The sequence below is a fragment of the Marmota flaviventris genome, chromosome 11 (assembly GCF_047511675.1).
Source record: "Marmota flaviventris isolate mMarFla1 chromosome 11, mMarFla1.hap1, whole genome shotgun sequence".
NCBI lineage: Eukaryota > Metazoa > Chordata > Mammalia > Rodentia > Sciuridae > Marmota > Marmota flaviventris.
Genome location: NC_092508.1, coordinates 57,400,819 through 57,414,291, shown reverse-complemented (window position 1 = coordinate 57,414,291; position 13,473 = coordinate 57,400,819). Strand labels below are relative to the sequence as shown.

Genomic DNA, 13,473 nt, shown 5'->3' with positions numbered 1-13,473 from the left:
GATGAATGTTGGTCAGATTTATAACTTTAAAAATCCTAGATTTTTACATTTCTATTACAAAATACTCCCCCAACCCCACACCCTCCGTTAGACTGTATTTTCTAAAACTCAGATATGTTACTGAAGAAAAATATGAAAAGAAGAAATTCTTTCCCAAAGTGTTTTTACCTTAACTCTTACAAGTAAAACACTGTAAGACAGGGCTTTTTAAATAACAATGTACTCTACCATAAATGTTCTAACAAACGAGAACATACAAAATTATTTAAAGTGACTAATATCTATTACCTGGCCACATCCGGGGGCAGTGCATAGAAAGGGTTTGTCATCACTCATATTCCACAGGTCCTTGTATTGCCTATAATAGAACATAAGATGGTCACACATCTATAATATGTACATATTTTTAAATAAGGAATAGTTTAAAATATAAATCTCAAAATTTGACTTCTACTAAACTTAACTTTTTTTCTATTTGTGAAATAAAACACTTTTACCAACATTTTAACTCTATTTTCCATTTCTTATGAATGTAGAGAAAAACACTGTAACATGAAGATGTTATACTATAGAAAAAAAGGTGAGGAACAATGGCTATCAGATTCTTTCCTGCTCAACAGTGTAAAAGTACTTATGGTGAAATGAACGAAGTTCATTCATTCAAAAAAAATTAAAATGAGCAACTACTATGAAGTCTTTTAAGGATAACACTGCATAGTAGTGGAAACAGTGGAAGAATTTCTATCTTCAGGGTTAGGGATACAGTTCAGGGGTAGAATGTTTGCCTAGTTTCTATGAGGCTCTGGGTTCAATACCCAGCACCATAAAAAAGGAAAAAAAAAAAAAGTCTTCCATCCTAAATTCTCGATGAATATTTATTTATTGGCAAAATGAGTCTATATAAATATCTCACCAAAACATCAGTTTGTCTAAAAATATATCCTTAAATCCTACACCTCATTTGGGGGATTGAACCCAGGGGTGTGCTTAACCACTGAACTACATCCCTAACCCTTTTTTAAAATTTTGAGACAGGTCCTGCCAATTTGCTAAGGCTGGCTTTGAACTTATGATCTTCCTGCCTAGGCCTCCTGAATTGCTGCAACTACAGGTGTGTACCACCATGTCCAGTTGTTAAATCCATTCTTAAAATTATTTACTTTTCATGTTTGCAAAGTGCTAGGGAATACTCTCAGAGAGGGTAAAGATATCCTAGGCTCAAGAGATCTCTCCTCCCAGTAAAGAAAATTTAAGATGGTAAGTCCACGGGAACTGGTTTCAAGACATCTTGCAGAAAAAAAAATACACAGGTGCCTAAGACCCTCATATAAAATGGCATATTTGTATGTAACCTAAGCACATCCTCCTGTATACTTTAAATCCTTCTTAGATTACTCATAATACCTAATACAATGTAAGTACTATGTAAATAATATTTAGGGAATGATGACAAGAAAAGTTCTGTACATGTACAGACACCATTTTTTTTTTCAAATACTTTGGTTCCTGGTTGGTTGAATCAGAGAGTGTAGAAGGCTGTCTGTATTAATATAACAAAAATCTTTATTTCTAACTCTGATCTCTTTCTAAATCCGAATTTTCCAATTCATTGTTAGTGGTAGATATAGAATCAAAATCTAATCTTGATTTACAGTTCCAAGCCCCTTCCACAATTTCAAGCTCTTTCTTCCTAATGTATCAAAATTTTTGTCAAAGGTTTAATAGTCCTAATTTTAGGACATTCATGATGGTTCTCAGTAGTTACTATTTAATGTTTTAAGCATGCACACAACCCATCACTGCAAATTTAAAGGGTTTCCAGGTGGTCATAATTAACAATTCATATAAAATTTGTGAAATGTATGAATGAACTACTGATTGCTTTATCCACTATAATTTTTAAATAGCCTATGGACAATTTGATACTGCACTTGTGCAAAGATGTCACTTAGTGAAACACTGATTAAGATTTCTGGTTTCTAGTTCAACATATACAGAGCTTGGAAATCATCACTTCTGCCCTCATAATAATGAAATGCTATGTAAATTTACTGAAAAACAAAAAAGTTGAACAAACAGAAAATCATCAACTTTTATATCCATCAGAAAATTGAGAGTAAAGTGCTGCCCTGAAAAGTGGAGTCAGAGAATAATCACTGATTACCAGGAACAGGAGCCTGCTGCAAGAGCCAGTACTGGTAAGAATACATAAATTATAATGGACCAATTGCCAAAAACTGGGCTTAGACTAGCTTGAGAAGTAAAACTCCTGAAGCCCAGTCTTGAGTGGTGGTGGTGGCACAATTTCCTGAATTGTACCTACTGGAGCCCCATTGGAATATCAGGGTAAAGATTTGGAGGGGAAAAAAAAAAAAGTAGCAAGAGTAGGGGAAAACAACTATTTTGAAATATGCCTAGAGCACTTGGTTCTTTTAAACAAAGCACCATTCTCAGAGGAAACTTAACTGATCTGAGGACAGGAAATACTCAACTCTAGCCCCCTGCACTCTTTAAATCACCTACGGGGAGAGGATAAAGCTGAGAACTTGTGAAGGTCACAGCCTATGGGTGCAGGTTCACTAAAGACTATTGATAAGATCAATTGAGCAAATCAATGGAAGGATTTTGGAATGCTTTCTCTCTTCTCATATTTTACTACCACCATCAAACAAGCTCTTGCACAACAGTGTAACACAGCTGCCAGGCATGCCAGTAATCCCAGTGGCTTGGTAGGCTGAGGCAGGAGAACTGCAAGTTCAAAGCCAGCCTCAGCAATTTAGCAAGGTGCCAAGCAACTCAGGAAGACCCTGTCTCTAAATAAAATACAAAATAGGGATGAAGATATGGCTCAGTGGTTGAGTGCCCTGAGTTCAATCCCTGGTACCAAAAACAAAACAAACAAAAAAACCCTCACAACAAACAAAAAAACAACAACAGTGGGACACAGCTGAAAGATCTACAAAGCTCAGACCTTATTTTAGCAGGAGTCTCTAAGGAAACCAAAAGACAACAGGGGAAATAAAAGCAAGGATACCAGAAAATATTTTAGATTTGGACGCCTAGAGCCACAACAAATAATAAACACAGCCCAACTCATACCCAGATAAATACAAACCTTACCCAAAGGCTTATTAACCTCAATTCCTGTAAAACCAACCCTAAAACACACAACATAATTTAATAATTATGATTTATAAATCCTCAAAGTAGGGATATATAAATCCTCATGAAGTAGGGATGGTATAGCAACTCTTATTATTTCCCCCAGTACTAAAAATACGTTCCCTTTAGTAATAAAAATTTTACAACTGCACAAAATCTTGAAGGACCAAACTGAGTACTGTATCAATAATTACAACTTCAAATAGTAAAAAATTCAATACAAAACAACTTCAACAGGGTAATACTGTTCATCTAATATACTGCCTTCTTCTGACAGTTGTATAACTGCAAATTCCTAACAAATTCTTAAAAATAAATCTAATGAAAAAATGACCTATACATCTAAAACAATAAAAAAAACCCCAAACTAAAAAAATATTTTCACAAGAAATTAAAGGCCTAAATAAATGGAGAATATAATATATTTACAGATGGAAGATTCGATGTTAGTTAATGACAACTCTACTCTAGTTAATCTATTAGAAATCAAGTATCTCAATCAAAATCTCAAGCTTATTGTGTGTGTGTAAACTGATCCTAAAATGTATAAGGAAACACAAAAGACTGCAAGACAATCCTGAAGAACTGTAATCAAGCTAAAGTACTTACAATATCAGACATGATCCATTATAAAACTATAATGAGATACTGTGATATCAATCCAATGATAAACACAAAGCAATAAAAAAGAATGGAGTCCAGAAATGGACTCATATATAAGGTCACCTGATTTATACAGGTTTTTAATTTGTTCTAGAAATTTTAATAATAACAGTATTTGACTCAAATTAATAATTGTGTAATATTTCCTTTACAACACCAGCTAATCAATCCTTTAGATCAATGTTCCCCAAAGCATTATAGAAAAAAGATCTGTATTCCACATAAATTTGGGAAATGCTGAAGTATGTGAGGTTCATCTTTAAAGTACTGTTCAGAGCCTTTAATGCTATGTCAACTAAGTACCCATAAGGAAAACTATGACCCTTAACTCCTATTTCACATCAAACCAAAAAAGTCACTAGCAGATCAATGATCCAAATGTGATAAGTAGAGCAAAAGATTCTGGAAAGAAAACCAGGAAACAATTTTGTAATACACAAAGTTTCCTTAACAGAATCAAAAAGGAAAAGACTTGATTAATGGATTTTACTCTACGTGATACATTTTATTCTATTTTCATTGTATTTCAGCAAAATGCAATCAAAGACACACACACACACACACACACACACACACACAAGTTTATCTAACCAAACACTAAGAAATAAGACAAAAATTAAGTAGGTAAATTCATCTGGATACAGTATGCTTCGGGAAACCTTAGAGAAGCTTTTTGAATTGAGAAGGACACATACTACAGAGAATATGAAAAAAATCAATAGAATTTTTTTCTAAAAATGAATGAACCTTACAGAACTCAAAGCAAAGAGAGAACAGAATAGTCAAAGAAAGTTTGGTATACAGCAAAATACCAATAAAGACAAGCAAATCATGCAACCCAATGTCTGAAACAGGTAAGAAAAGGGTGAAAAAAATCAGCATTTATTCTTCTATTTTTGCTTAAATTTGTATTTCAGATAACCAAATAGTTGATGAAAATACGTTTCCTCACAAAAAAATTTATTTTAGTAAATGCAGAAAGAATGAAATAATTAGAAAATCACTTTAACCCCAGTGAAATGAATCAGAGTAACTATCATCAATGTGTGATTTTTAAAACTATTAAGGTAAGTGAAACTTTATAATGGTTGGATTAGGCATATGACATGAATCAATCGTAAATCAACAACACTAAAATTGGATCAAATACACATTAAGTACCTCCTAATATGACCTAACAGGAAGCAATGATAAAGTATCCTTGAAGGGGTTGAAGGTGGTATCAAACCTGAAACTAATCAAGCCTCCATAGCTCCAACTACAAGGAAATACAGGAAAAACCAAGAAGCTACCAGCCAAAGTCAATACATGGGAAAATCTGGAGGACAAATTACCTGGTCTCTTCAACAAATGTATGTCATGGGGTAAAAAACGGAGTATGTCAAATTAAACAAATATTATGACAAGAAGTAATATATTACAAGAGGTAATAAAAATACATTCTTGGATCCTGATTCAAGCACAACAACTACAAAGAGAGATATTTTTGAGTCAAAGATTACTTTCTGACTTTAAAACTTCCACTTAAAGTGTTCAATTATTCCTTCAATCAACTTGCAGCACAGCACCTGTATTTCTTTTTTCATTTTTTGGTTCTAGGGGTTTAACCCAGGAGTGCTTCACCACTGAGCTACATGCCCAGCCCATTTCATTTTTAATTTTGAGACTGAGACTTGGCTAAAGTGCTTAGGGCCCAAGTTGCTGAGGTTGGTCTCTAATCTTTTTTCCTTTTTCTCATTAAAAAAAAAAAAAAAAAGTTTTATTGCTTTGCTAGTGAAAAAGAAACACTGGGGACTCCTGTCCTAGAGGCTGTGATTCTGCCCCTCATGGGAAACAGGGTTTGTTTTTTTAAAGTGGTAATTCAAAGGCTACATTCCATATGCTCTCAGTTGGAGTTGTGATTTACTTGTTAATGTGGGAGACAGTCATTTCTGAGATATGCGATCTCTGGTACCATCCCCATTGTCTGGACTACTTTGTTCCTATGGTGTACTCAAGGACAGATAAATCTGCCTAAAATGGGGAAGAAAGGTAGTCCTGTTTTCCCTGAGTTTAGAGAGGAGCAGGGAGAGAGAAAGAAACACGTCCATTTTCAAAATAAGTTGCCAGTGGTAGGGCAGCAAGGGTTATATTCAAAGTATAAAGTGGACCACTAATACATTTCCCCACTGTTAATTTCTAAATTTTATTGCTATAGAAAAAAGGGTGAAGATCTCTTCAAGTTGCTTCTTGCTGAAAGAGGGCAAAACTGGGGGAAGTAACCCAAGGTCCTTGTTCTCTATCAGGTAGGGCATGGACAGTTAGGGGTACTCAGCATCAGAGTAGTCCACAGGTCCACAGTGGCAGGTATCTGGACAAGGCATACATAAGGCAAGGAGCATGCTAACACAACAAAAAACAAGACATCAAAGCATTACCTTTTTTGTAAACAATTAGCAGAAAAAGCAATTCGTATTTAAGCTAATCTCTAAAAACCATGAAGACAGTAGCTCATAATCATATCAGTTTAAAAAAGAATTTATCAATGTGGGAGATACGAAAGATTTGTAGGTCTATGAGATTAGATTGCAAAAGGGATTCACTTGATGCTTTGACTGTATCCCTTGTCACTTTAAAACTTAACATTTTCCCCCCAATCTTCTTCTCCCCAACCTCCTCCCTGATCTTCTTTTCACTTTCTCCTTATTTATTTTCCCTAACCTTCTCTTCCCTGATTTTCTCCTTCCTGATCCCTCCTCCCTAATCATATTTTCTCTGAACCACCTCTTTCAAAAAACCCTGTTCCCCATGATGGGCAGAATCACAGCCTTTGGGACAGGAGTCCCCTGTGTTTCTCCTTTGCTAGCAAAGCAATAAGCCTCCCCCCACCCCTTTTTCTCAAGACTGTATCCTCATTATTGGATTGGCATTGGGGACAAGGATGGAACTTTCAGCAACAAAATCAGGCTCAAATTAACTCAGGACAAACTGTGACTCTAGAGTCTTGTGTGATCATTATTATTAGGCACTCCTACACAAGAACTCTTCCTTTATGGCCTCCAGGTTTAGTTACTTTTCATAGGTCTGACACAAGTTAGCCTTAAGTTAACGTCTTAAGTTATGTTAAACAACAACAACAACATTGTTTTTCCTTTTAAATGTCCATGTAGCACTGTGCTTGCTATACTTTCCTGCCAGGTGTTTAAGACTAAGCTGGTCAGAACTAACCTTGTTCCTATCAACTCTTAACTGTCAGCTAAAAAGGAAACAATCAATAAGGTGAAGAGAGACCCTAAAGAATGGGAGAAAATCTTTGCCACCTGCACCTCAGACAGAGCATTAAGAGTACATAAAGAATTCAAAAAAACTTAACACCAAAACAAACAAACAAAAACAAATAAGCCAATCAATAATTTTCTTCTGTGAACAGACACTTCACAGAAGAAGAACTAGCCAACAAATATATGAAAAAATATTCAACATCTCTAACAATTAGAGAAATGCAAATTAAAACCACACTGAGATTTCATCCCACTCCAGTCAGAATGGCAATGATTAAGAATACAAATAACAGAGTAGAGGGAACTGGGACCAGACACAGAGCAGGCCCAGCGGCCTGCTGAGGGGCAGAGCCGCCCCCCACCCCCCTCGCCTGCCAGGTAGGGGAAGGGTGACCACCGACAGAAAAGGCCCAGTGGCCCCCGGCGGGACAGAGCTTCCAATCACTCCTGCAAGGTAGGCGGGCCTGCGACCCACCGGCAGAAGAGGAGCAGCCGCCTGCTGAGAGGCTGAGCCACCAGCTCCCCCTGCGCCGGCATAGTAGAGGGAACTGGGACCAAACACAGAGCAGGCCCAGCGGCCTGCTGAGGGGCAGAGCCGCCCCCCACCCCCCTCGCCTGCCAGGTAGGGGAAGGGTGACCACAGACAGAAAAGGCCCAGTGGCCCCCGGCGGGACAGAGCTTCCAATCACTCCTGCAAGGTAGGCGGGCCTGCGACCCACCAGCAGAAGAGGAGCAGCCGCCTGCTGAGAGGCTGAGCCGCCCCCTCCCCCTGCGCCGGCATAGTAGAGGGAACTGGGACCAGACACAGAGCAGGCCCAGCGGCCTGCTGAGGGGCAGAGCTGCCCCCCACCCCCCTCGCCTGCCAGGTAGGGGAAGGGTGACCACCGACAGAAAAGGCCCAGTGGCCCCCGGCGGGACAGAGCTTCCAATCACTCCTGCAAGGTAGGCGGGCCTGCGACCCACCGGCAGAAGAGGAGCAGCCGCCTGCTGAGAGGCTGAGCCGCCCGCTCCCCCTGCGCCGGCATAGTAGAGGGAACTGGGACCAAACACAGAGCAGGCCCAGCGGCCTGCTGAGGGGCAGAGCCGCCCCCCACCCCCCTCGCCTGCCAGGTAGGGGAAGGGTGACCACCGACAGAAAAGGCCCAGTGGCCCGCGGCGGGACAGAGCTTCCAATCACTCCTGCAAGGTAGGCGGGCCTGTGACCCACCGGCAGAAGAGGAGCAGCCGCCTGCTGAGAGGCTGAGCCGCCCCCTCCCCCTGCGCCGGCATAGTAGAGGGAACTGGGACCAAACACAGAGCAGGCCCAGCGGCCTGCTGAGGGGCAGAGCCGCCCCCCACCCCCCTCGCCTGCCAGGTAGGGGAAGGGTGACCACCGACAGAAAAGGCCCAGTGGCCCGCGGTGGGACAGAGCTTCCAATCACTCCTGCAAGGTAGGCGGGCCTGCGACCCACCGGCAGAAGAGGAGCAGCCGCCTGCTGAGAGGCTGAGCCGCCCCCTCCCCCCCGCGCCTGCAAGGTAGTCGGAACTGAGACCACCACCAGAACAGGTCAGACCTGCAACCGAGAGACAGAACAGGCCCAGTGGCCTGAGGAAGGGTAGAGCCGCCCCCCCCCACGCCTGCAAAGTAGGCGGACCTGCGACCCACTGGCAGTACAGCCCCAGAGGCCTGCAGAGGGGCAGTGCCGCTGCCTGCGCCTGCAAAGTAGGCAGAACGGCGACCACCGACAGAACAAGCCTAGCGGCCCGCAGAGGGACAGAGCCGCCGCCCGCGCCTGCAAGGTCGGCGGACCTGCTACCGACTGGCAGAGCAGGCCCAGCGGCCTGCCGGCGTGGTAGGCACATTACCCCAATTGGAGGAGGGGCAGAGCCGCCGCCCGCGCCTGCGAGGGAGACTTTGCAACTATACAAGACCAATATAAATGTATAGGGGGAAAATTCAATAGCACAACAGTTTCACCAAGAAGAAAGGAACGCAAACAGTATGAAGAGACAAGGAAAGAAAGGACCACAAGCATTGCAGGTCAACTCAACGTTAGAAGAGGTAATAGCTGCAGCTGATGGAATGTCAGATAAAGAATTCAGGATATACATGCTTCAGATGATCTGGAGTCTCAAGGAAGACATCAGACAGCAAAATCAGACAATGAAAGATCACTTCAACAATGAATTACATAAACAAATCCAAGAAGCAAAAGATCAACTATACAGGGAAATAGAGGTTATAAAAAACAAACAAACAGAAATCCTAGAAATGCAGGAAGCAATAAGCCAACTTAAAAACTCAATTGAGAATACTACCAGCAGAGTAGAACACTTAGAAGACAGAACATCAGACAATGAAGATAAAGTATTTCAACTTGAAAAGAACATAGACAGCTCAGCAAGACTGTTAAGAAACCATGAGCAGAACATCCAAGAAATATGGGATAACATCAAGAGACCAAATTTAAGAGTCATTGGGATACAGGAAGGAACAGAGTTTCAAACCAAAGGAATGAGCAATCTATTCAATGAAATAATTCGAGAAAACTTCCCAGACTTGAAGAATGAGACAGAACCCCAAATCCTAGAAGCCTATAGGACGCCGAATGTGCAAAATCATAAGAGACCCATACCTAGACACATTATAATGAAGATGCCCAACATACAGAATAAGGAGAGAATTTTAAAAGCTACAAGAGAAAGGAAGCAGATCACATTTAGGGGTAAGCCAATCAGGATAACAGCTGATCTTTCAACACAGACTCTGAAAGCTAGAAGATCCTGGAATAACATATTTCAAACACTGAAAGAAAATGGGTTCCAACCAAGAATTGTGTTTCCAGCGAAATTAAGCTTCAGGATGGAAGATGAAATTAAAACCTTCCACGATAAACAAAAGTTAAAAGAATTTGCAGCTAGAAAACCATCTCTTCAAAACATCCTTGGCAAAACATTACAGGAAGAGGAAATGGAAAATAACAATGAAAACCAACAGTGGGAGGTAGGACACTAAAGGGGGGGAAAATAATCAAAGTGGAAAACAAACCATGTTTAGTAACATAAATAAACAAATATGGCTGGAAGAACAACCCATATCTCAATAATAACCCTAAATGTTAATGGCTTAAACTCACCAATCAAGAGACACAGGCTAGTAGAATGGATCACAAAACAAGACCCAACAATATGCTGCCTACAGGAGACGCATTTGATAGGAAAAGACATACATAGGCTGAAGGTGAAAGGTTGGGAAAAATCATATCACTCATATGGACTTCGGAAACAAGCAGGAGTATCCATACTCATATCAAATAAAATAGATTTTAAGCCAAAGTTAATCAAAAGGGATAAAGAGGGACACTACATACTGCTCAAGGGAACCATACACCAACAAGACATAACAATCATAAATATATATGCCCCAAACAATGGTGCAGCTATGTTCATCAAACAAACTCTTCTCAAGTTCAAGAGTCTAACAGACCACCATACAATAATCATGGGAGACTTCAACACACCTCTATCACCACTGGACAGATCTTCCAAACAAAAGTTGAATAAGGAAACTATAGAACTCAATAACACAATTAATAACCTAGACTTAATTGACATATATAGAATATACCACCCAACATCAAGCAGTTACACTTTTTTCTCAGCAGCACATGGATCCTTCTCAAAAATAGATCATATATTATGTCACAGGGAAACTCTTAGACAATACAAAGGAGTAGAGATAATACCATGCATCCTATCTGATCATAATGGAATGGAACTGAAAATCAACGATAAAAGAAGGAAGGAAAAAGAATACATCACTTGGAGAATGAACAATAGGTTACTGAATGATCAGTGGGTTATAGAAGACATCAAGAAGGAAATCAAAAAATTCTTAGAGATAAATGAAAACACAGACACAACATATCGGAATCTATGGGACACATTGAAAGCAGTTCTAAGAGGAAAATTCATTGCTTGGAGTTCATTCCTTAAAAAAAGGAAAAACCAACAAATAAATGATCTCATACTTCATCTCAAAATCCTAGAAAAAGAAGAGCAAAACAACAGCAAAAGAAGTAGAAGGCAAGAAATAATTAAAATCAGAGCTGAAATTAATGAAATCGAAACAAAAGAAACAATTGAAAAAATTGACAAAACTAAAAGTTGGTTCTTTGAAAAAATAAACAAAATCGACAGACCCTTAGCCATGCTAGCGAAGAGAAGAAGAGAGAGAACTCAAATCACTAACATACGGGATGAAAGAGGCAATATCACAACAGACACTTCAGAAATACAGAAGATAATCAAAAATTATTTTGAATCCTTATACTCCAATAAATTAGAAGATAGTGAAGGCATAGATAAATTTCTTAAGTCATATGATCTGCCCAGATTGAGTCAGGAGGATATAGACAACCTAAACAGACCAATATCAATTGAAGAAATAGAAGAAACCATCAAAAGACTACCAACTAAGAAAAGCCCAGGACCGGATGGGTATACAGCAGAGTTTTACAAAACCTTTAAAGAGGAACTAATACCAATACTTTTCAAGCTACTTCGGGAAATAGAAAAAGAGGGAGAACTTCCAAATTCATTCTACGAGGCCAACATCACCCTGATACCTAAACCAGACAAAGACACTTCAAAGAAAGAAAACTACAGACCAATATCTCTAATGAACCTAGATGCAAAAATCCTCAATAAAATTCTGGCCACTTGGATACAAAAACATATCAAAAAAATTGTGCACCATGATCAAGTAGGATTCATCCCTGGGATGCAAGGCTGGTTCAATATACGGAAATCAATAAATGTTATTCACCACATCAATAGACTTAAAAATAAGAACCATATGATCATCTCGATAGATGCGGAAAAAGCATTCGACAAAGTACAGCATCCCTTTATATTCAAAACTCTAGAAAAACTAGGGATAACAGGAACATACCTCAATATTGTAAAAGCAATCTATGCTAAGCCTCAGGCTAGCATCATACTGAATGGAGAAAAATCGAAGGCATTCCCTCTAAAATCTGGAACAAGACAGGGATGCCCTCTCTCACCACTTCTGTTCAACATAGTTCTCGAAACACTGGCCAGAGCATTTAGACAGACGAAAGAAATTAAAGGTATCAAAATAGGAAAAGAAGAACTTAAATTATCACTATTTGCAGATGACATGATTCTATACCTAGCAGACCCAAAAGGGTCTACAAAGAAACTATTAGAGCTAATAAATGAATTCAGCAAAGTGGCAGGATATAAAATCAACACGCATAAATCAAAGGCATTCCTGTATATCAGCGACAAATCCTCTGAAATGGAAATGAGGACAACCACTCCATTCACAATATCTTCAAAAAAAATAAAATACTTGGGAATCAACCTAACAAAAGAGGTGAAAGACTTATACAATGAAAACTACAGAACCCTAAAGAGAGAAATAGAAGAAGATCTTAGAAGATGGAAAAATATACCCTGTTCATGGATAGGCAGAACTAACATCATCAAAATGGCGATATTACCAAAAGTTCTCTATAGGTTTAATGCAATGCCAATCAAAATCCCAACGGCATTTCTTGTAGAAATAGAGAAAGCAATCATGAAATTCATATGGAAAAATAAAAGACCCAGAATAGCAAAAACAATGCTAAGCAGGAAATGTGAGTCAGGCGGTATAGCGATACCAGACTTCAAACTATATTACAGAGCAATAGTAACAAAAACAGCATGGTACTGGTACCAAAACAGGCGGGTGGACCAATGGTACAGAATAGAGGACACAGAAACCAATCCACAAAACTACAACTATCTTATATTTGATAAAGGGTCTAAAAGCATGCAATGGAGGAAGGATAGCATCTTCAACAAATGGTGCTGGGAAAACTGGAAATCCATATGCAACAAAATGAAACTGAATCCCTTTCTCTCGCCATGCACAAAAGTTAATTCAAAATGGATCAAGGAGCTTGATATCAAATCAGAGACACGCTGTCTGATAGAAGAAAAAGTTGGCTACGATCTACATACTGTGGGGTCGGGCTCCAAATTCCTCAATAGGACACCCATAGCACAAAAGTTAATAACTAGAATCAACAAATGGGACTTACTCAAACTAAAAAGTTTTTTCTCAGCAAAAGATACAATAAGAGAGGTAAATAGAGAGCCTACATCCTGGGAACAAATCTTTACTCCTCACACTTCAGATAGAGCCCTAATATCCAGAGTATACAAAGAACTCAAAAAATTAGACAATAAGAGAACAAACAACCCAATCAACAAATGGGCCAAGGACCTGAACAGACACTTCTCAGAGGAGGACATACAATCAATCAACAAGTACATGGAAAAATGCTCACCATCTCTAGCAGTCAGAGAAATGCAAATCAAAACCACCCTAAGA

At 39.4% G+C, this 13,473-nt stretch overlaps 1 protein-coding gene across 1 annotated transcript in view; it reads right to left on the bottom strand.

Annotated features, from left to right (window-relative positions):
* The window catches only part of Atf2 (activating transcription factor 2), a 109,494-nt gene that overhangs the window by 54,648 nt on the left and 41,373 nt on the right, over positions 1-13,473 (bottom strand). Inside the window, exon 5 of the mRNA XM_071619048.1 lies at positions 289-358. Within this exon, the coding sequence (XP_071475149.1) occupies positions 289-358 (70 nt within the window). The remainder of the gene's footprint in view (positions 1-288; positions 359-13,473) is intronic.